Source organism: Uranotaenia lowii, chromosome 3 (genome assembly GCF_029784155.1).
Source record: "Uranotaenia lowii strain MFRU-FL chromosome 3, ASM2978415v1, whole genome shotgun sequence".
In the NCBI taxonomy this organism is placed as follows: domain Eukaryota; kingdom Metazoa; phylum Arthropoda; class Insecta; order Diptera; family Culicidae; genus Uranotaenia; species Uranotaenia lowii.
The window spans coordinates 256,742,998-256,766,359 of NC_073693.1; the positions used below are offsets into that span (position 1 = coordinate 256,742,998).

The 23,362-nt window shown below is 39.5% G+C and overlaps 2 protein-coding genes and 4 long non-coding RNA genes across 9 annotated transcripts; 2 read left to right on the top strand and 4 right to left on the bottom strand.

Annotated features, from left to right (window-relative positions):
• LOC129757823 (uncharacterized) lies at nt 1–1,176 on the bottom strand. Its single transcript, XR_008739819.1, has 3 exons — nt 830–1,176; nt 423–609; nt 1–253 (listed from the first exon to the last, which is right to left on the bottom strand). It is a non-coding gene; the product is annotated as an uncharacterized LOC129757823 (long non-coding RNA).
• Nucleotides 1,177–1,741: 565 nt separating this feature from the next.
• On the top strand, nt 1,742–3,519 carry LOC129756849 (protein C1orf43 homolog). Of its 2 annotated transcripts, none has more exons than XM_055753878.1 (6): nt 1,742–2,148; nt 2,214–2,388; nt 2,445–2,574; nt 2,635–2,721; nt 2,785–3,089; nt 3,406–3,519. In XM_055753878.1, the coding sequence occupies exons 1-6, from the start codon at nt 1,918–1,920 to the stop codon at nt 3,429–3,431; spliced, it is 954 nt and encodes a 317-aa protein (XP_055609853.1). In that variant the 5' UTR covers nt 1,742–1,917; the 3' UTR covers nt 3,432–3,519. The 2 variants fall into 2 exon arrangements, with proteins under 2 accessions (XP_055609853.1, XP_055609852.1); XM_055753877.1 differs by having other exon boundaries at nt 3,387–3,517.
• Nucleotides 3,520–4,933: 1,414 nt separating this feature from the next.
• Nucleotides 4,934–6,772, bottom strand: LOC129756848 (CAAX prenyl protease 1 homolog). Its single transcript, XM_055753876.1, has 2 exons — nt 6,582–6,772; nt 4,934–6,516 (listed from the first exon to the last, which is right to left on the bottom strand). The coding sequence occupies exon 2, from the start codon at nt 6,509–6,511 to the stop codon at nt 5,153–5,155; it is 1,359 nt and encodes a 452-aa protein (XP_055609851.1). The 5' UTR covers nt 6,512–6,516; nt 6,582–6,772; the 3' UTR covers nt 4,934–5,152.
• Nucleotides 6,773–10,258: 3,486 nt separating this feature from the next.
• Nucleotides 10,259–10,921, bottom strand: LOC129758319 (uncharacterized). Its single transcript, XR_008739946.1, has 3 exons — nt 10,829–10,921; nt 10,577–10,772; nt 10,259–10,520 (listed from the first exon to the last, which is right to left on the bottom strand). It is a non-coding gene; the product is annotated as an uncharacterized LOC129758319 (long non-coding RNA).
• A 1,158-nt stretch (nt 10,922–12,079) lies between these two features.
• LOC129757250 (uncharacterized) lies at nt 12,080–20,415 on the top strand. Of its 2 annotated transcripts, XR_008739656.1 has the most exons (4): nt 16,890–17,832; nt 17,906–18,351; nt 18,414–19,638; nt 19,715–20,415. It is a non-coding gene; the product is annotated as an uncharacterized LOC129757250 (long non-coding RNA). The 2 variants fall into 2 exon arrangements; XR_008739657.1 differs by lacking the exons at nt 16,890–17,832; nt 17,906–18,351 and adding an exon at nt 12,080–12,683 and having other exon boundaries at nt 19,517–19,638.
• Nucleotides 20,416–21,522: 1,107 nt separating this feature from the next.
• On the bottom strand, nt 21,523–22,907 carry LOC129752045 (uncharacterized). Of its 2 annotated transcripts, none has more exons than XR_008738843.1 (3): nt 22,434–22,907; nt 21,757–22,358; nt 21,523–21,688 (listed from the first exon to the last, which is right to left on the bottom strand). It is a non-coding gene; the product is annotated as an uncharacterized LOC129752045 (long non-coding RNA). The 2 variants fall into 2 exon arrangements; XR_008738842.1 differs by having other exon boundaries at nt 21,757–22,138; nt 22,202–22,907.
• Nucleotides 22,908–23,362: the final 455 nt, after the last annotated feature.

Sequence of the window (23,362 nt, forward strand, 5' to 3'; positions counted from 1 at the left end):
TCACAAGAATCAAAACTTAAATCTTGAAAATGATCAGTTCAATTAGCAAATAGTAAAGAATTGTGACAACAGTACTCACCTTGCTTTCCCCTTTGAAGTATCACACCGTAACTGATTAAAAGTAGTCCAAGTTAAGCCTCCACTTCTGAGCCGAGATCCGGATCCGGGTACGATGTCCGGGATGAAATTCCACCAGAGCCCATACCGTGTGTACATTTCCTTGGAAGCTTTGTTTGCAATGGGTCGATGTTTTCTATAATTCGTTAGAAAATAATATAAATAATACTTGATTATTTACAATTCAATCAATCAAACATTTTCGAAAATTGAATCTAGAAGAAATCCACAAGAATTAAAATTTAAATCTTGAAAAAGATCAGTTTAATAAGAAAATAGTAAATAATTGTGACAACGCTACTTACCTTGCTTTTCACTATGAAGTACCACGGCAAAAACTAATTATAAGTGATCTAAAAGTGAAGCCACCACCTCTGAGCGTGTCCGGGATCCGGATCCGGATCATAATACGATGTCCAGGATGACATTCCACCAGCGCCCGTACCGTGTTGACATTTCCTTGGAAGCTTTGTTCGCATGGTCCGATATTTTCTGTGGGGACGATAATGGATTAGAAAATTATATAAACAAAACTTGATTATTTATGGCGTGTTCGTAAATTGTTTTTTTTTTTATCGAAGCGATTTTTTGTCGATGCTGGCGTTCGTAAATTATAAACAATCGTATGCAAAACATTGGAAAGTGATTTGACATCACCCAAAACAATCAATTTTTCGAACACGCCATTGGAATTCAATCAATCTAAACATACCTTACATATTATTAAATTATCGCCGGACAATGGCTTCTTCTATACGGCGCTCAAAGCATTTCTGAACAGGAACAACGGAAAAAGCAGAAACCTAACTGCGACCAAATCCCACAACACATTTCACAACAATAACGCACCAAAACACGCACCCGGATTGCTGCGATTGAAAACTGCTCGTGTTTCGTTTTGCTCATCGCAGCACTGCGAAAAATATCGTCTGTTTTCGAGCAATCGAGCAGGCGGATGGAAATCGAGCCGAAAACGAACCGAATTCTAACCGCTAGAATTCGAGTGCCGCCATGTCTGTTTTGCAATCGGCCCGATTGAGCAAACCTTCCTGACAGGGAAGCTGTCATTCTTCCCAACTCGACCCCAAGGTTCTTAGATACACTAGGTTCTCCGACTTTCACAGTAAGTAGGCGAGGAGTGAGCGGGGCTCTCAATGTGTTTGTTTATTTTTTGCTCAGCTTTTCTGTGGTTTGTTGGTAAACAAACTTCATGAGTTCCGCATAGTGGCATAGCCTAAATAGCCAAAATGGCTGAATCGGGAATAAGGCATTTCCCCACTTGTCAAACGAACAGCTGATTTTTCATGTTTACATTTTCTCGGCATATCGTGGTAGGGTAAGCATAACAACAACATTAAGCATGTTCAATGACCGTATAGACCGAAATAAAATTTGCAATGCAATTGTAGTGGTTTTGCAAGTGCATCTTGCTGAGGAGAATATAAACTTTTTATTTAATTAATTGTAAATTCATAACAAGTTGAGACATGAAGGTATGTTAATGATTCTAATTAAAAGAGTTTTTAATAGAAAGCAATGAACAGTGCTTATCGTCAAAGATCAAAATGGCGACCAGTTGGTGTTTACATTTTTCAAAACAAAAACAAAAAGCTACCCTACCACAATCTGTCTCAGGAAATACTCTATTCGTTATTCGGGAACACCTCCTGAATATATACCCACCTTGCTCGACCCTAGGATTTTATTGATTTTATTCACTTCATGTAATTTTTGCTTGATACAATCATTCGTTCTGTTCTCATTTTCTCATCACAGGGTTTCCAGGCCCTGCTCCAACAAATGTTCGAAAAAATACCCGAGCCAGGTCATCAGGAGCAATCACATCCGGTCAGTTTAATCGGAAAAGGCAGCAAAATGGAGGAACTATCAGGGGTGATGATTGTGATCATCATCGGAGGCGGAGTGCTAGCCGCCACGATTTGTGTCATCGTGGCCAAACGACAAATTGTAAGATTCACATTACGACAGAGAAGGGGACCTCACGTCGCAGTTGGTCATGACGCCAAGAAGGTAAGTAATAATCGTTTCGTTCTACCAGACTTTTACCTAACATTAAGGTTTTTTTTCTTTTTTAGTCGATCAAGAAAGAAATCGAACGAAGAATTGATTGCATACAAAAAATCTATTTCGAACCTAGGCTGCTGTGGGATGACAAAAAGGACGGTGATAAATATATTTTACATCCGAATTCGAATAACTTACCTCCATATTACTACAGAATGAAAGCGATGGATGACATCAAAGAGCTAGGTAAGAATATTACACAAAATGTTAACTTCCTTAAATAAAAAAAAACCTTTTTATAGAAAAAGAAATTGCCAAGCAAGACGGCACAACCAGACATCCCAGAGACAGTTTAAGAGCGTTCTTGCTAACAACGCTGGCTGCACCCCTTAATGGAGCAGAGCAACGATTGATTCATCAATTTTGTGACATGTTAGTTGTTCAACACAAAAAAGATTAGATTCTGTTCAGATAATTTTAAAATATTTCAAGGTACGAACATGCTCGTCATGATCCTAACGAGTTTGGTGAGGAAGAACATCAAGCATACCAAAGACTATTGAAAAAATTGACTGATGCGTAAGACTTGAAACAATTACTAGGTATTTGTACCATTTTAGTAATATTTTTTATCTATTACAGCGCAAAAATGCTCAAATCGTTCACCAATAGTCGCAAATCTTCTCCCAATCGAACACCGGTTAAGAAACAAAGCAAGATGCAGTCCCTATTGGACCCATCGCGCTTGAGGCCACCTCCGATGGGGGCAACTGCCGGCGTAAATACTGGAATAACTCCCAACAGTACAGATATTGGTAATCAAACAGCTCGCATGAACCTTTCGCTGGGGGTTCAATTACAACAGCAGCAACAACAGCTCCGCCAGCATGAACCGGAAATCGACGAAAACGAAATACTCAGCATTTCACAGTACCACGGAGAAACGGGTTAGTACATTTCGATTTTTAACACTTCTCTCTTATCGATTGTTAGCTGGATAGCTTGATTCTGCTATCCTCATGCACGGGCATATACATATTCTTAAGTTAGCAAATTAACAACATCCTAAATAATTCATTATGGCTTGCAAAAACTATAATCAACGTTAACAGGACAATACGATATATCAGCTTACACTAATTGCTATATTTCTTCTCTCTCTCTCTGATCTTTTCTATCTAACTTTCGATGCTTATTTGGCTTTGTGTCTGATTTTATATATTTGTTGGTTTACGATCCTAAAGAAACTTTTACCATACACAGGTCTTTCAAAGATTGAAATGGTCTAGTATATGTCCTCTGATAAATGAAAAAAAACTTATGAACCTAAATAAAAAAATACATAATGAAACATTATAGCCTAGTGATACCATCGATAATCTTCAAGGTTTTCATGTTCTTCCGATGACATACCTACGTTCCTTTTTTTAAATCCTAGGTTTCTGTGAATAAACCGCGCTCGTACTTCCAGATGATTAAACCGGGTAAGTGAAATTACTAAATTATGGAAAAATGGGATCTGAATGTTAAACCCACTTTGTCCATCCGTTTGGTTTCTAGAATAGTATTTTTAAGAATTTTGTTAAATTTTATGTATAGAAATTTAATACCGAATTTGTTTATGCCGAGTGTTGCACTGGTGCACCACTAGGTGCTGTCATATTGTTTGTTTATTCGGACAGTGTTGCGCTGGTTTTGACCTGGTGGAGCTCTGCTTACGGACGGTGGCCCACCGATGATTTAGCCAGTGTTGCGAGAGAGCGTTTGATTGAGTGAGGCAGCAATACACTGGCGACGATTTGTGTTTGTTTTTGTCGGGTTAAGTGCCTCACTGAACGAGGGGAGAAAACAAATACGGTATAAAGCTAATAAATGTTCAACATCTCCACTGCCGTCCCAAGAGAAATTGTCCCATGTGACGTGCAAACGAGAAAAACGTGATTGAAATTTCAGCTATATTTCCAATTTGTCTCTCAAACTAAAAACTCACCGACAGGTTTTTCATAGTGAACAGTTTCAGTTAATCATTTAACAATGTTTTCTGCCAAAATTAAATTTCCTTTAACAAACGGCAAATTAGAGCTAAAAATACTTCGTGTGACACTTTTGCGTAGAATCAGAACGCATACCGATGCTAGTTCTACGAAAAACTGTCACACGGCTACACTTTTTCTATCATTTAAAAGGCTCGTATAGTTTCTTTTTTTCCCAAAAAAACAAGTTAAACCGTAATTTGAGCAATACGTTCCTCTTTGTTTATAAAAATGTATAGTTCAGTATCGATCCTGTAAGTAGTGCCTACCGAAAAGTGTTGATGAAAATTTCTCTGAATAAATCAAGCAAGACTTCTCGCCAGAAAAAGTTTGCCCCCGTGCCAGTGAAGAAAACGAAAACGCTATATGTAACACTGACACAGGGGCAAACTTTTTTTCATAAATAAATAAAAATGGTAATGGTTGTTACACTCACCCTCATGCTTATCCTCAACACTGACATGACAACTTCTACGGGATGCATGCAACCGCCTACTTAAGGTTCAAAACTCGGGCAAAACTGGTGGACTTCTGATGTATTAAAAAACACAATGACAGGAATTAGGGCAAAACTCGAGGAGAACTAGGTTGCCTCTGCAGATAAACGAAAACGCTTTAAGTAGGTTTTGAAAAGAGGTTTGAAAAAGTACTGATTACATTATACAGCTTACAAGTCAAGGTGTGTATTCCTTATCTGGAAATTAAAGCAAGTTACCACAAATTCCAAGAAATACTGTTTCAATAATAAAACCCAGTAGTTTGCAATCTAATCTAGCCTTCAATTTATTTGTAAAATATTTATAGCAAACTACGCGAAAAGTACATTTTTAATCGCTTTTGAAGTGTAATTTTGTTCATTAAATGCAATTTATGACATACAGCTCTTCCTCCAGTCTGCGCTTAGTACGCGCCCATTCTATAGACTAGATCCTACTTCTAATTTGATCTGATGCAACTTATCACGATCCCATTACTTTCTATCTTTGTTTTTTATTAGCGTCCACCTTAAGACGCTCCAAACGCTGCAAAAGTGTCGGATGGCTATGGTTCCACGAGGAGTACATCCAATCGTAGATCGGGAATCCCAGGTTGTCAATGTGTAGTTTGATGAGAGCTTTTCCAAGTTCCTTCGAGTAGCCCAGTCCGAGAGCAAATTCATCTGCTTGGTATTCAAATCGACGGGACAGTATAGTCATTGCAAATGAGATCACGGTGTTATAGGGTGCCAGAACATACATAACTATGACGAGAAATCCGATCAATATTGGTTGAACATTCTCCGGAAACCCGACAGCTTGGTATAACGGTGAATATTTGAAGAGTTGCGAAAATGCCATGAAAATCAAGAACATTTGTACTTGCATAATGATGATGTTCTTTTTAATGTGGCCCAATTTCCAGTGGCCTAGCTCGTGAGCTAGCACAGCAAGAACTTCTTTATTTTCACAGCCTTTTCCCTTTTCATCATTGGTCAATGTTTCATCATCTGGTAGGCCTTTGTTCAGAAGTAGAGTGTCGAAAAGAACGATACGCTTTGCGCCGAATAATCCAGTAAAGTATGCATTACTATGGGCAGATCGCTTAGAGCCTTCGACCACAAACAACTTGCCTAATGGGAATTTGAGTGAAGCGGCAAGGTTCTCGATACTGGTCTTCAACTCTCCATCCTCCAGGGGTCGGAACTTGTCAAACAACGGAGCAATGTAAACCGGATAGATGGTGATCAGCACGAGCGATACCATTCCGACGAAGGCCCACAACCATATGAAGAAATAATCTCCTCCGATTTGGACAATGTAGACAATCGCAGCAACAATTGGCACTGACAACAGCTGTCCAATCAGGAAGGATTTTATTTGATCCTTGAGGAAAAAGGTAGGCGTTTGTTTATTGAATCCGTGTTTCTCCTCCAGCACGAAAGTAGCATAAATTTTAAACGGCAAATCTTTAAAAGTTCCAATGATGTTGATCAAAATCAAGAAAACAATACTGACATGGATTTCATTTGCGGTATTCAATCCGAACTGGTCGGTAAATTCTGTTGCCCTAGCCCACACTTTTGCTATGAATCCCGAATAGATCTCTAGCGTTGAAATGGCTATGTCACAAACTAGAAGCTTGAACACTTCGTAGTTCGCTTTATCGAGACCGTACAGTCGGGCCTTTTCAAACGTTTCCTTTGTCATTACATCACGCAGCTCGACCGGAACTTCCTTGCTGGTTTGATAGACGTATATCTGCCGACGGGTGAGATATAAATTGACAAGGTTTTCCACTATCAGGAATATCAAAATGGAATAAAGCGTCAGCTCGCTTGTTTTCAACTCTTCCAACATGATGCCTAGAAAATCATGTACTTATAGAAAAAAAAACCACGGAACATTATGGAGTTCGGTAAAAACTTACCTGCCCTCAACACAGGATGGTTTCTTGCATGCACGGGAATTAATATTCTTTTTTCGAGGAAACAATAGATCCGGGTTAAATGCCGGTGCGGTAACCTCGATCGTAGGTAAACTTATTGCTAAAATTTTTCCCACAGAGCCAAAGAGAACAGACGTGGTGCACCACATGTGCACGCTCTTTTTTTTAAACCCAAAATTAAGTTGGCTTGGTTCAAAACAGCAAATTCAACTGCGATCAGCGTTGCCAACCTTCCAGATTTTTCTGGAATCTTTGGACTTTTACCAGACATTTTTTTAGGTTTTCAGACTTCCAGATTTTTGCCATTTCTTCCATGAGGAATGCCGCGATAAGATGATAGTAAAACCAAGGTGGGTATATATAGGAGGTGTAACGATATGAGGAACTCCCGATTCAGCCATTTTGATTCGGCTACTATGGAGTACGTGGAGTTTGTTTACTAACAAAGCCCTCAGCTCGAACAAACTTTCCGATGTTTACAAATAAACTCACTGAACCTCATCGCGCTCTCCTCGCCCTGGGGGAGGAAGACTGAAAAAAAAAGAAAAAAAAATTTCAAACGTCAAATTTCTCTCATCAATCTACCGACCAGTGCGAAGGTTCAAAATTTTACTTTCTTATTTAGTAATTTTTAATAAAACTTTTTTCATGCTGAAAAGCACTTGTTTTGCATAAAACAATGATTTAATTAGGTTTTGCTTTGCTCTGGTAAATTCCTGCATGATCAGGCGTATTATGTCGCTCAAATTTCGTCAAAGTTTTGAAGCTGATAAATAAAAATGGCTTGATTAATGGTTGTTCTAAAAATATAGCTAAATCTAAATTTAGCACCTAAACAACTGAGTTACATGACTCACTACACGAAACTGATCATCGTAAGTTAAAATTTGAACGATTACAAATATTTTCAACAATTGCTGGCTTTTTGCCGAACAGTAAAAAAACGATGCAGAAAACGATGCAGCAAATTTCAGTCTTCCTCCCCCAGTCCTCGCCTACTTACTGACAAAGTCAGAGAACCTTGTGATCTAGTAACCTTGAGTTAGTGAACCTTAGGTGTGTTCAACAGAACTCAATCGAAATCAATTGAAATGGATTGACAGTTTATCAGCTGTTTTTCCAATTGACTTCGATCGATTTCTATCAGGCTGCTGAATGAACAGCCAGACACTAATACTAACGCGCTGCTTTTGCTGTCATTTTCGTATACAGCTGTGTACTTGGAGATTTCTGGCTTTATTTAATAATGAAAATTATAATAGCAATCGTCTGTTACTGTACTGTTGTTCTTACTTGATTAAATGGAAAAAACCGAAAAAAAACCCTTTTTTTTATTGATTTATCGATTCTTAATAAACATGACACCAGCCCGACGGCCCTGCTCCAAGTCATTAGTGGCACTGAACGAAGCACAAAGGAGATGCAGGACCAACGAATGTGACAATTGTGGGACTTTCCTAACAGTCGAACACATATGTGCGGAATGTGCTATCTACGAGCATCAACGAATTGCAAATGATCTACCCAACGGAGTGCGAAACATATTAGCAAACGAACAAGGAATGGAAGACAAATTATTGGAATTTTTAAGAACAACGGAACTATTTAAGTGTATTTGATTTATGATTTTATTGATAGTTATTTAATTTTCTTTGCTCTTTCTATCTAAAAGAGGCGAATGAATTATAAATTTAAAGTATCTTTAAAAATAAATAAAACAAACAAACAAACAAAACTGCCAAACACTTTTCCAACACTTCACCACCGAATCAGCATGAATGTCGCAGCACCACAGCCTCAGCATGACTGCCACAGCACCAACGAATCAGCATGGCTAGCACAGCACCACCGACTCAGCACAGCACCACCGACCCAGCACAGCACCTCGACTCAGCACAGTACCACCTCAGCATGGCTAGCACAGCATGGCTAGCACAGCACCATCGACTCAGCACGACTGGCACTGCACCACCGACTCAGCTAACTCGCACAGCACCGACTCCAGCACCCGACAAAAAAACACCAAAGAAACAATCAAAATTAGTCACAACAAACCAAACCAGCTGTTTTTGACAGTAAGCAACTGCATGTGTGTTAGTGTAATTGAAACCGATCACGCAGAAAAATATATCTCGCGTGAGCTTTCATTACGTCGAATGAAACAAAATTTGAAAAACTGAGATATTCACTAAAAAAGCTTCATTATAACATTATCTACCTATGTGATTGATAAAACAATCAATTTAAACCCTTTTAATATATAAAATTTAAGACTTTCAAAATGACGAATGAAACAAAACCTTGATTGCCAATTTCAATGTTGCTTACGTCCCTTCTTCCAAACGGCGAATGTGCAGAGGAAGAAAAACCTAGCACTTTCGCTATGGATTCCATGAGCAAACAAGTGTACACACGTAGAGGTTATCAGAATATCAACCTAGCAATGAATATTATTTCAGATTCTTCTTTTCAAGCGTTCTTAAATCGATACTCAAGCAGGCTTTCGAACGCTGTAAAATAATGCAGCAAGGAAAAGAAACCGAACAGCAGCAGTAGCAGCAAACCTAACAACTAACTGCATCAGGCTGAGCGGCAGCAGCCTGCTGCTGTTAGTCACCCAATCACCCGATTCACACTTTTAACACGCATTCACTTATAAATTTACCGCTGCACTCGACAACTCAATAAGTTAACATTCACTATGCCGAGAAAATTGAAAATTTACCGGTAATTGCCTCAGAAACATTTGGGCGTAAGTGCAAGTTGAACGAATCAAAGGACGAATGAGACAAATTTCCCCTCCAGCTGGTCGGCAACAGAAAACTGATCAGCAGCAGCGAGCTGGTTTGACCGATCGGCGATGGCGCACCCGATTCACACATTTCATTATGCATTTACTCACCAATTTACCGCTACACTAGATATTTCACTTATTAAACAGCCATTACGCCGAGAAAATAGAAAATTTTCCATAGTATTTGCATCAGAAACATTTGGGCGTAAGTGCAAGTTGAACGAATCAAAGGACGAAAGAAAAGAGACGAATGAAACAAATTTCCCCTCCAAACGACGAATGTGTTCAGACGTATGAACGATTTATGTTTTAATATGTCGTATGTTCCTATATGATTAAAAAATAGCTCTAAAAATTGCAAAAAAATAAATTCATAATGTGGAATATCTGACACAATTAGTTTCCATGAATATTGCATATTTTTTGAAGGGTTATCGGCGAAGGAATGAAAATAGGATTTGAAAAACACTCTTCAAATTTCAGAACCGATTTTCTCGGTTCGGTGTTTCTGTTTCATTCGACGTAATGAAAGCTCACGCGAGATATTTTAAAAATAAAAATATTTCGGCCAAAAATAATAAAATTTTTGGTTGGGAAAAGGCACAAATATATTTTTGGCCACACTGAATAAAAATATCGATTTGATTTAAACTTATCGTTTGAATGAAAATAAAATACACCCTTTTTAAAAGTGATACATATTTTCTATCAAAATAATAAAATTTTGGTACGAAAATAAAACGAATTCGAATTGAGACAAAAAAATATTGTTATTCGATATGAAAGCAGAAATTTGATTGGTTTCTATTTGGATGCATGTTATTTATTGGATTTCGATGAATGATAAATAATTGAACAAAAAATTATTTTAATTTTTCAAATACGTTTAATTAAATAAAAACATGATACTACCACTAAAGCTACACATGCGTTTTGTTGACCACCAGTGCTGATTCCCGATAATGCTGCCCATTTTGCAGCAGCGGCAGGCGGCAGTTCCACCTTCATAACCGACTACCACCGGGAGAGCAAGAAGGTGCTGATGTCGGCCGAAGGTCGGGGCAAAGCGCCCATTTGCCGAAATCCGAATAGCCGGCCGGCTATAGTTCAGGGCATTCACACACCAGCTAAAAAAGAGCAATTAGGACGCCTTTTCTTAATCTAAATCAGTAGCTATATTTACCTATGGCCCGGGCCAGTTTAGCGTACCGGACAAAACAGCTGCAAAATAAGCCGACTGCTGCTGAACATTCTTGCCGTCACCGGGATCTATGGGAAACGGACTTGGATGTTTTTGACATTTAATCCATCTCTGCAGCAGTGATGATAACTTCCAGCCTTCATTTCGGCCTTTGAATCCGCAAACCATTAATATATTCCTGAAAACAAACACGTAATTAAAAAAATCAATAATACAGTTAACATAAAACCTTACTTTAACTGGAAAACTTTACAAAGGAATCAGTTCCATGAGCCGGCGGACCAATTTTCGGATATTTTTTTTCCTTTTTTCAACTGATCGTTTTTTATTCACACGATTATTATAATAAAGCCTTTTTCGCTTAAAAATAACTCAAATTTCAATTCAAGGTAATAAAAAATGTGTGTGTGCAAATAACTATTTTTTATCATTATTTCTATTCCATTATTTTGTGATAGCTATAAAAAAATCTACATTTAGAATATAAAATAAATTAACAAAACGTTTTGTTGAAACGACTCCCCGTTCTTTTTCTGCGTGATGGAAACGAATCCTGCTCTCGAGCTTGATCGATTTCGATTGGTTTCGATCGGCTTCGATTGGCTTCATTGAACGTCAATTGGATTAGTTTCGATCACAACATTGGCTGAGTGAACAACAATTTACCAATCGAAATCGATTGAAACCGATTTCAATTGGTTGTTGAACGGGCTTCTTAATTCATCACTCACGCTATTTTTTTTAAACTCAAAATTAAGTAGTTTTGGTTCAAAACAGCACTTCGGTGGCATCCCTCAACTTTGAGTTTGACTGGGCAATAGCAAAACTAAGTTCTGATAGGCATACTCAATACTAAGTTCGGCAGCCGAACTCGAATTTATCCTTTTTTTTTCTAGGGTAGCTTATTTTCAGGGAATTAAAGGATGGTTCAAATTTGTTGTACCCGGATGTTGCTGTTCCGGTACATTGCATTGCAATTACAGAGCGGTGGAATGTTTTGACACTCCCGGTCAAAGAAAACTTCCGGATGTTACTTCCCACGGGAAGTAAACAACATCCGGAAGTTTCCGGACATTCCAAGCCGCTCACCATATGATAACAATGACGGACAGAATTTTACGCTGACACGGTGAACATGCATTCCATTATGAAGTTCCTTCATAGTCTTCCGGTAGTTGTTCCGGAACGACAAAATTTGCGACGTGTTCGTTGGTTGCTGTTCCGGTTCGGACTGAACTCGCTAAGTGTTTTCAGTCCAACAAAGAGAGTTCAATTTTTAGTTCATAATGTCGAACTCAGCTTTGATCCTTCGCCGAAGGAAAAAAAAGGGATCAATTTTGAGTTCGCAGTTCGAACTCTGTTTTGATCCATCGCAAGGAGGAAAAAGGGTACTTAACTTTAAGTTCATAGAATCGAACTATGTTTTGAACCTCGGTCATACTTAATTTTGAGTTAAAAAAAAAAGAGCGTGCTCCCTGTCAGGAACGTTCGCTCAATCGGGCCGATTGCAAAACAGACATGGCGGCACTCGAATTCTAGCGGCTAGAATTCGATCGGTTTTCGGCTCGATTTCCATCCGTCTGCTCGATTGCTCGAAAACAGACGATATTTTTCGCAGTGCTGCGATGAACAAAACGAAACACGAGCCAGTTTTCAATCGCAGCAGCCCGGGTGCGTACGTGTTTTGCTTTTGGTGCGTGTTTTGCTTTTGGTGCGTGATTAGTGTGAATTGTGTGTTTGTCCCAGTTCTTATTCTGACATTTCCGCTGTTCCTGCTCAGAAATGCTTTGAGCGGTATAAACCTAAACAGAAGAAGCCATATAATATTGTCCACCAATAATTTGATGAAAAGCAAGGTATGTTTGTCCTAAATTATCAAGTTTTATCATTTTCCAGCCCATTTTTGTCCCCACAGAAAACATCGACCCATGCAAACAAAGCTTCCGAAGAAATGTCCACACGGTACGGGCTCTAGTGGAATATCATCCCGGACATCGTATCCGGATCCCAGACACGCTCAGAGGTGGTGGCTTTATTTGGATTACTTTTAATCAGTTTTCGGTGTGTTTTTTTCAAAGTGGAAAGCAAGGTGAGTACCGTTATCACAATTATTTACTTTTTGCTTATTAAACTGATATTTTCAAGATTTAAATTTTAATTCTTTTGGATCCAATCTAGATCCAAATTTCTAAAATGTATGATTGATTCAATACTAAATAATCAATTTTTATTTATATCATTTTTAACCCCTTGTTGTTCCCGTAGAAAACATCGTCCCATGCAAACGAAGCTTCTAAGAAAAAGTCCCGTGTGTACGAGCTTTGATTGAATGTCATCCCGAACATCGTATCCGGATCCAGATTCTAAACACGCTCAGAGGTGGTGGCAATTTTTTAATCCATTATCGTTTTCTTAGAAAACATCAACATAACAAAATCTTGTTCCTATTTTTCTTTCGATTAGGTACTAAGAAATATTGGATCACACCTCGAATTGAAAATAAATAAGGTACACCGGGGTAAGTGGGGACCGTTTTTAAAAGACATACACCGTCTTAGCCGATTTAGGCTTTACAGACTGAATAAATGACGTGGACAACTTAAGATTAACATTTAACACCCAGTACCGAGATGGGAATCGAACCCATGCCATCAGTGGACCAGCGATTACCGTCGTACCACGCTAACCACTCGACCACCGAGACGTACAAAGTTCTCCTGACGCAAAAATCTCGAGAAGACCTCCATATATGCGCTACAGATCCTGTATCCGAAGCAGTAACATTCTCGGAGGAACTACAGGAGCAGCCCCACGAAACAGGCTCCGTTCGTTTGGAGCTGCAGTGCAAGAAAGCCATCATCAACCGGCTGCAGGAGTGTTTGCCGCAAAGCACCCCCCAATCTGGTACACCATCTGTTTTGGTTTGACCTGAGCAAAGAACTTTGTCTCACCAATTTGCTGCAACCGGGGGTGCTTCCCGAGCAACTGCAGCTTATTTTGCTGCTGGATCAAACCTTGGAGAAAGGTAGGTGTTTATGATTTATTTTTGTGATTTGTTGTTTTTTTAGCATTTTTTTTTTGTAGGCCAACTCAATTCCCCAGCCCAAGAGCTACTAATCAAGCACGGCTGACCCAAAATGAGCGCATCAAAAATGAAATCCGAAAGAGTTTGGTCGAGTGTTTGGAAAACGAAGCAGTAACCTCGGAGTATAACGTTAAATGTGGTCAGGAACTACATAAGCAGCAGCGCGAAACAGGCTCCGTTTGTTTGGAGCTGCAGTACAAGAAAGCCATCGTCGACCGGCTGCAAAAGGGTTAGCCGAAGCAGAGCACCCCTTAATCTGGCACACCATCTGCTTGGCTTTGACCTGAGCAAAAAAACTGCGACTCACCAATTTGCAGCAACCGGAGGTGCTTCCCGAGCAACTGCAGTTTATTTTGCTGCTGGATCAAACCTTGGAGGAAGGTAGGTATTTATGATTTATTTTTGTGATTTGTAGATTTTTAGCATTTTTTTTTGTAGGCCAACTAAATTCCCTACACACAAAATTTTCGAGGCCTGAAATTAGCAAAATTTTGCTCAAATTTGACCAGCTAGAAACTTAGCAATCATTTTAGCAAATTTTTTTAACTCGAATTTTAGCAAACGAGAGAAAAATTTAGCCGCCGCAATTTTTGCTCACTTTTTTAGCAAAAACCGGTAGAAAAGATCCTATTGGATTTGAAATTTCAATTTTTCCAGGAAATTCAGGGGAAATATCTGTTTATAAAATAGAATACCAAATTTTTTCACTTAATTTATTTGACACCTTTTTTTTTAATATCAATTAACACTTTCTTCACTAAAAAACAAAACCGCACTTGACCGCGGTAGCTGACCATCCGCCAAGCGGAAAACCGATGCGTCCAGATTGGCTTCCTTCTTGTCGATCATCATGATGGCAATGCTGTCTGTTATCGCCGGCAGCAGCAACCTGTAGGAAGAAAACAAAGAATTTTTCAAATTTAAAACCGGACTTTCCATTGGCCAAATTTGCTCTTACCTGTCCGCTCCCGATGTGAATTTATCCACCATTTCCGCATCCAATTGTCCATCACATGCAGCAATGTTGACCGGGCTTCCATTCCGTCGTTATTGTCAGCCCAGTCTCCGCAGGTTCCGCCAGCATCTAATTTACTCAACGCACTGATTCGCGTCGAACTTTTTTTTCTCGAAGACGGCGGCTGCTTTTCGAACGAAGCGGCTAACTAGGCTGCGTTTTTACCAAAATCAAGCAAAATAACAATTTTGCTATCGCGTAAGTAAAACAACCCTTATTGCTAATCGAAAGTAACCCAATATTTTTGCTAAGAGGAGCCTCGAAAATTTTGTGTGTAGTCCAAGAGCTAATGATCGAGCACGGCTGACCCAAAATGAGCGCACCAAAAATTAAATCCGAAAGGGTTTTGTCGAGTTTTATGTGAGGAACGTCGCAGAGAAAGGGAACTCCGTCGGCTTCAAGCTTTCATTTATGGATCTCTCAGTGAGAACGTTAACGCTTCGCGGGCTGAACAACCTGAGAATCCTTTTGCTGCAGGAATCCGACCGGTACTATTCATGCCAGCTCCTGGATGACTCATCACCCACTCGCACCACATTAGGACGCTCAAGCTGGTGGGTGCTGGAAAGTATTATCCTGGATGGCTTCGGGACATTGCATGTGATTGATAATTACTATCCCTGCGTATGTCACATCCACACCCTGCTCGATAGCCAACGCCTGTTATCAAATTAAGTGGCTGGCCTTTCAAGCTCTCCACAGTCTGTTTCATGCCTAGCGCATTCAATTTGCTGAAACAAGGTGGTGTAGGAAAAGCTGGGGCAGCTTCGGCCATAATTTCATGGGACCATTTCTTCAATTCACTGTTCCGGTACTATCAGAATCTGAACAGGAGCAAAACCCCGGCAGTGAAACAGTTTACCGCAACAGAGAGCCCTCAGCAGAAACATCAAACCTCAGGAAATTGCAATCATCGACGCAGCCTGCTCCCACTTCGACACCTTCACACCATTTCCCGGACGTTAGGGATGAATCATTCTTAAAAAAAAAAGGAAAACCCAGAAAGTTTGGAAAGCGAAGCAGTAACATTCTCGGAGGATGACATTGAATGTGGTCAGGAACTACAGGAGCAGCACCACGAAACAAGTTCCGTTTGTTTGGAGCTGCAGTACAAGAAAGCCATCGTCGACCGGCTGCGGGGTGTTTGCGGCAGCACAGCACCCCCAAACTGGCACACCATCTGCTTGGCTTTGACCTGAGCAAAGAACTGCTACCCACCAATTTGCAGCAACTGGGGGTGCTTCCCGAGCAACTGAAGATTATTTTGCTGCTGAATCAAGCCTTGGAGGAAGGTAGGTATTTATGATTTATTTGTGTAATTTGTTGTTTTTTAGCATTTTTTTTGTAGGCCAACTCAATTTCCCAGCCCAAGAGCTACTGATCGAGCACGGCTGACCCAAAATGAGCGCATCAAAAATGAAATCCGAAAGAGTTTGGTCGAGTGTTTGGAAAGCGAAGCAGTAACATTTTCGGAGGATGACGTTGAATGTGGTTAGGAACTACAGGAGCAGCACCACGAAACAGGCTCCGTTTGTTTTGGAGCTGCAGTGCAAGGAAGCCATCATCAGCAGAATTTTACAACCCTGTTCAAGAACCCTCCCAATAATGGAAAGCCGGGAAGCTATTATGCAGGGAATAACCGAGGGAACCGAAAGAAAACAGGTCAACGGGTGGTTTCTTGAAGGAACGTATAGAAAAGAGACGTGCAGAAGCAGCTCAATAGAAAACTGAAAAGGAAGCTAGAAAGAAACAGGAGCGTGAAAAACAAGAATATGCAGCCTCCGGAGGGGGGGAGCGAACTTTTTGCTAGGGAAGAAAGCGACGATTACCAGTGCTTCAAGGATTCGTATATACTGACGATGACTCAGTGCAAACCAGACGCTACCAGTAAATTGTGTGGATCCGGATTTGTTTGATGTCACTGAGTTGGAGAGTGGAACCTTTGAATCATTCGCTGAAATGAAAAAACTTAGATGTCACTCACAAACGAAAGCACAAACCTGTGGTATTCATCCATACATTTTAAAGTGAGGTAAACGAGATAGCTTCGTTGAATCGAACGCTGGAGGAAATTAAGCCTCGGTACATTACATCGTAATGTACCACAGCAATGTGTAATTCCAAAACAGTTGATCAATTGTATCTTACTTCGTTGAGGAGGGAAAACAAGCGTTTTGAGCTATTGATCGATGCAAAAAGAGTAAGTATCGTAAAGTTTAACATCCGTATCATAACGTGCCTTACATATTTATTACACATTTGAGATATTTAACATTTTTAAGGCATTATTTAACTTTAATATTAAATCTAAATTTCTTGTTGTAATATCGCCCCTTTCAGCTATAACTTTCGTTTTTTTATCTTCAGACAATGGTCATCCCACAGTATCAAGACGGCAGATCGGAGGACGCCCGGAGTTCCCGGAAGTTCTTTCGCTGCCTTCGTAGCAGCAGTTGGTGCCTGAAGATCGCAAAGGAGCTCAAGACATTGCTTCAAGGTAACCGTGTTCTGAAAGTGTTCAGAAATACGAAAGACTATACAGCCAACCTTCGAACAGGAGAAAACGATTAGCACCATCAAAAACAATGAAACCGAACAGGAAGAGGCTAACGATAAAATCTAAGATTATTTAGAAATAGGTGAAATAAGGAACGATCCTGTTGTCAAACGGACTTTGCAGAAAACATGTCACTGGATATCATTTAAAAAGGACATCAAGTCATCGGTCAATACTATTTTTGACTGATTCACTCAAAAATATCATCTCGTTAAATCCATTGCACTTTTAAAAGCTAAGCTGAAATCCTCTTCGGAACCGGAGGAATTTGTCGACAGCACTGAAGAACGATCGGTTGCTAATTTCGAAAGACGGCGTTCTAAAGAGGGTGTGAATTTATTGAAACTGTTCCATGAAAAGTAATTTCCTTCGTAGCAGCATACCTGACGATAATGTTCTTGTCGACTTTGCAGAATCAACAACTATTAAAGCTGTTTCCGAAATGCTTTCGTGGCCTGCGTAGCACCAGTTGAACAACTAGAAAAAAGGGCTTCACCCTGTCGGCAGGGATTTCTACCGGAAACAGAATCGAAGTCACTAATAATCAAAGGTTTGAAGATCGGACATTGTATTAATGAAAGGTTGGTTCAACAAAAGATATTTTCCATTATATTTTGGTTTACATTGATCTTTTATTATTCTTTATCTTTACAGTATTCCGGCCTTCCAAATTAAAAAAATATATTCTGTTGCTTTATTTGTTTATTGATTGCTGGACAAGTTCGTCGATCTCCTAGAGGGCAACTGGATATCACTAAGGAGGTAGAAGTTGGGTCTAACAATCGAGCACTGGGACCACCGAAACACCATAGGCAAGTGCTGGACATGTTTGAGGAAATTCGGCTGATGTGGCTTACTGTTTGTTCAATTGGGCCGCTCAAAGTGTACTGCTCCGAGACCTGGCATATCGATCATCAAATCTGCAATCGATTATCAAGTAAATCCTGCTATCCAATGGGCCCCAGAACGTCAACTCCTATCAACATTATGAAGATATTTCCATTGCAAGAAAAAAAAAAAGAAAAATTTGTTAACGACAATAGCTGCAGAATGGAGAACAGGACCCTGAATGAAATTATGAGTAGCGTAGATAAATCTAAGTAAGATACTAGCAGCCAGCGGCTAAGTTCGAAAAATAAACTTTAATCATCGGGGTTTTCAGGAGTCGATCCGAGGCATGGTTCCGGAATATTCTGTTGCTGCAACAACAGCAGTTCGAAGAGGCAAAGGAACATGCCAATAAGAAGATGACTAAGAAGAAATGAAGGAGTTGCCCCGTGCAAGACCGTGTGGGAAAGTGGAGATATATTTTCTGCTACCCAATTTTATTGTTTGTTGAAGGTTGTATACTGTTTACCGGAATTCCATTTACCGGAAAACCATTTACCGGACTGCTATTAACCGGAATGAACCGTTTACTGGACTGCTTTTTACCGGAATGAACTATTTATCGGAATGTCATTTACCGGATTAAGAGTTTTAAGTACAAATCTATTATTGTTTCCCGTTTACCCGTAAACTTTTGCCCAAAATGGTTTTTAGATTTTTAGGCAGGGTTTGGGTACTTTAATTGATTTTATGCTAACCAGTGTCGCTTTTAAAAATTGTTTTGGTAGACGACTCCTCACGCTACGCGTTCGAACTTCAAGGACGTATTGTCCTCCACGCTGTTGGACAGGGCTAAGGGATCACCCCTAGCTTTCACGCAGACCTATGAAGCCCCGGCAGACCTAGAACCATGTATTAGAGCCGCCGCTTCCGACGACGGTTCGGCGGCCACCTCGGATTTGGGAGCCTCGGCGGCTTTGTGCCGCCGCAGCGCCTTCATCCTCGTTGGTTGCGACCTTGCCGCAAATAATAATATTGTAAAAACTTTTTTTTTAGAAAGAAGTTCTTTATTCGAATTCTAGTTTTCCATTTTTTGTGAAATTATAAATTCCGGCGATAAAAATTCTGGGGAATGGTTCAGTCTGATGTAATTTTTTGGGGAATTGGGGTACGACCCAAATTTATTTGTATTAAAGAAAATCCGGTAAATGGTAGTTCCGTTAAATGGTTTTCCAGTAAATGGTATAGTTTGGTAAATGATTTTCTGGTAAATGGTATAGTCCGGTAAATGGAATTCCGGTAAATAGTACACTCCGGTAAATGGTATTCCGGTTAATGGTACTTACGGTAAATGGAATTCCGGTAAATGGAATTCCGGTAAACAGTATACAACCTTTGTTGAATGATTTGAAGATTCTTTTTCTTTTGTATCCGTAGGTGCATGATAATTAATGGCCGTTTCTTTTGCCAGTGGACATCAGACTGTTCCCTACGTACAAAAAGGTAATCAAGTATCCGATGGATTTGTCGACGATTAAGAAAAGCCTGCAGGATTTGGTGTAAGTTTGTTTGTTTGTAAACTTGCAATCAACATTTATTTTTATTTTAACAATTTTTCTTTTCATCCTTCAATAGCTACAAATCCCGGGTGGACTTCTATAACGAACGTCCTGCTAATCTTTGACAACTGATTTCAACGAGGACTATTCACAAGTGGGCACAGTCGGTCATTGAATGCGCCAGTATTTTTAGTGATGTTGGGCTGAACTGACCGTGAAGCCACCCACGCAACAACCACAACAACAGCAACCATCGTCACAGCAGGATCAACAACATTCCGGACCCTTATCTTAACTAGGCAGTTAAATTGAAACTAGTTTTTTTTTAATATAGGTTTGTTTATTAAGGCATTTTACTTATAAAGTTTCATTTTGTCGAGTGGATCACTTATTAATCTATGTTAGAAGAGGGAGGAGCCGTAATAGTTGCGGCGACTCATATGTTAGCTTTGATTCTAATTTGGAAGGGAACATTAATAGGAAACATATACAGGGGGGAGTTACAAAAGTAGACGACAAAGTCAGACATTTTAAGAAATTTGAAGAAAGTTGAAACAAGGTAAAATAGAAGGAAAACAAGGCCTAAAACAAATTAAGTGGATATTACAGGTTTATTGAATTTATCAAGTAAACAACTGTGGGCAAATATGATGAATTGTAGTATTGAGACTGCATAACCAAACTCATACAATGAATATTGATTCGGCCTTAAAAAGTTTATCATTATACAATTATATTTAATATAAGCTACTATTCGAAACCTAAAATAGAAGAAAAAACCTGAAAAATTAAAGAAAAACAAATAAAAAAATAATTTGTAGCTTTTTGTTAAAAACCGAAAAACCTGAATGAATGGCAACCATGGTAATCGGTCTAGAAACGGTTTGAAAAACCGTTCGGTTTCGGTCTGAAATCGGTCCTTTTTCGAATGGACGCTATTGCAATCGGCCCAGAAACAGTTCCAAAAATCGTTCGGATTCGGTCCGAAATCGGTCCTTTTTCGGATGGATGCTATGGCAATCGACCCAGAATCGGTTCGAAAAATCGTTCGGTTTCGGTCCGAAATCGGTCCTTTTTTTCGGATGGATGCTATGGCAATCGACCCAGAATCGGTTCGAAAAATCGTTCGGTTTCGGTCCGAAATCGGTCCTTTTTTTCGGATGGAGGCTATGGCAATCGACCCAGAAACGGTTCGAAAAATCGTTCGGTTTCGGTCCGAAATCGGTCCTTTTTATCGGATGGACGCTATGGCAATCGGCCCAGAAACGGTTCGAAAACCAGTTGGTTTCGGTCCGAACTCAGTCATTTATTTCGGAGGGAAAATGGTAATCGGCCCAGAAACGGTTCGGAAACCGTTCAGATTCGGTTGGAAAACGGTTCGCTTGTTTTGACATTTGATCTGCTCGAACTGGTTGAGAAAACTTATCGTCGTCCGAAAAAGTGTTTCATTTTCGCGCGATTTTCTACTAAAGTCGGCCCGATTTCTTATACGATTTCGGACCGATCGAGCAGATGTACGGACAAAAATCGGGCCGATTTCGGGCGATTTTTCCTGACTGGGCTACTGCACTGAACAAAATCTGGCTATAAGGTTTATTGGGAATTTTAGTGTTTTCGCACTAAAGGAAAATCCAATACTTTTTATCAGAAGACGAAAGATTGAATTTATAGGAATTTCCAATGAACTCTAAATTAAGCCAAAATGATAAAATTTATTGTTAAGGATAGTGAAATGAATGTTTTTACCAATGTAATGAAAAATGCTTGTATTTTATTTCCTTTTTATTGTTTTTTTTTTAGTTGTTTATTTATATACAGTAGCTTGCTGGCATATATGATAGAACCAATAAGGTAAGTCAAAATTTTAATTAAAATTTGCTGTATTTTAAGAAGTAATACAACTTTACTTTTGGCACTACAAGGCACTCTTAGGAAATCGATCGAAACATTGAAACGTAGGACGGGACTCCTACTCAAGCTTCATCATACTTCTACATCCGAATACAAAAATCTTGAGCTAGCCCAGTTCGTCGATAATTCGGAATTCAATCTGAAAAAAGCAACAGTTTGTTAGAACACTATTGAACACAATAACACTATCATCAAATTCTAATTTACCTCCAGTTCCGTTTCATCTTAAACCGTTCCGGCAATCGGCTTCGACCACTAGACTATAATTGGTCAGTCGGATTGGAGGATCTGCGGCATGTTTGGTTTGTTTGAACTTGGATCGTGATTTTTCCATCCTCTTATGGTGTATGATACGACGGTCAGAATCCGGATGCTGCGACTGCAATTACACTTCTCTGAACGCAAATTCAACTCGACGAGAACGAAATAATGAAGTGCCTCATCGTACAGGCCACAGGCGAAAATAGCTTGACCATGTAGCACTCTCTTCGATGACCGAGACCAGATACCGATTGGTATCGGTCTGTCCCAATTCGGTGTGAAGTTGTTACCACTTTGTCCTCTCCCTAGAGGGAGTTCTAGACACTTTCTGTAAATGTGAAAAAGTTGTTATAAACAAAAAAAACACAACATTAATTATGCCGTGACTCACCAACTTGCGTATCGCTAGACTTTGACCTCATCCGCTCTTTTATTTACCCCATTTGGATTTTTGTCGACACTGCTTTGTCGAGGTTTCCAACTAAGTTCCTTGGCTATTCCGGTTATGTCCTGTTATATGGTTCCGGGGAATATGGTTCCGTTCCAATCTTGTATTAAAAACATTGGTCACCATTTACAAAACTCGCACAAATCATTCGAAAATATACGGAATAGGAACTCACCTGTATATTTCCTTCATATTTTATTTAACTTAGTATCGATGGGCCGTTATTAACTAAATAATCAATTTATTGGGAAAATTAAGCTATAATTTTCAGTTGACAACGATCTGAACAAAAATTCATAATCCAACGTCACAGATCACAAAGCAGAAATGAAAGGTATGCCACACGAAAGTAATAAAAGTTATTGAATTTTCCTATGCATTTTATCAAGTGGATGATGCAGACACAATTTATTGGATTTTCATATATCTTTCAGAAGACACTTTAGTAGCTTAAATTTGACTGCGAATAATAGGATTTATTGGAATGACCCTTTAAATTGAATCGCTCAATTTGGTTTGATAATTATTGGATTTTCCTATGTATTTCACAAGGTGAGTGAGGCAGATACAATCTATTAAATTTTCCTATATCTTTGAAAGGATAATTTAGTAGTTTAGATTTGACTGGGAATAATTAGATTTACTAAAAGGACCCTATAAATTTAATCGCCCAATTTGGTTCAGTGTGGTCGCCATTTTGAACTTGGGAGATTAGCACTGTTTAATTATTTCTTCAAAAGATATAATTTGTTGCATTTGAATTTATTTTAAGAAATAAGTCGGAAAATTGATACGATTAAAGCGATCGGCAACATAACCCATTTAAAAAACCCAACCCCATGCTAAGCAGCGCTAGCGTGTACAAGGAATACATGCAAAAACACATGAAGAATACTGAGCGTGCAGAAAATAGATTAGCAAAACTGAGCGTGCAGAAAAATGGGTAAACAATACGGAGCGTGCAGAACCGCCGAAACGTCAAGTCAGTTTCCGGTGAAAAAACGAGACGGTCGGTCGCCACATTTATAGCGTGGTAGTGCGCGTGATTCCGGATTGTGGTGCCAAGAAAAGCTGTGCCAGAGCCGTTCCCAGCACATCCGGAGC

Bases quoted from the DNA above. Each gene is read 5' to 3' on its own strand.
- LOC129756849 (XM_055753877.1), top strand. From the start codon at position 1,918: ATGTTCGAAAAAATACCCGAGCCAGGTCATCAGGAGCAATCACATCCG. The intron at 2,149-2,213 runs GTAAGTAATAAT...TTTCTTTTTTAG, and splicing joins TTGGTCATGACGCCAAGAAG to TCGATCAAGAAAGAAATCGA. The intron at 3,090-3,386 runs GTTAGTACATTT...ACGATCCTAAAG, and splicing joins ACAGTACCACGGAGAAACGG to AAACTTTTACCATACACAGG.
- LOC129756848 (XM_055753876.1), bottom strand. From the start codon at position 6,511: ATGTTGGAAGAGTTGAAAACAAGCGAGCTGACGCTTTATTCCATTTTG.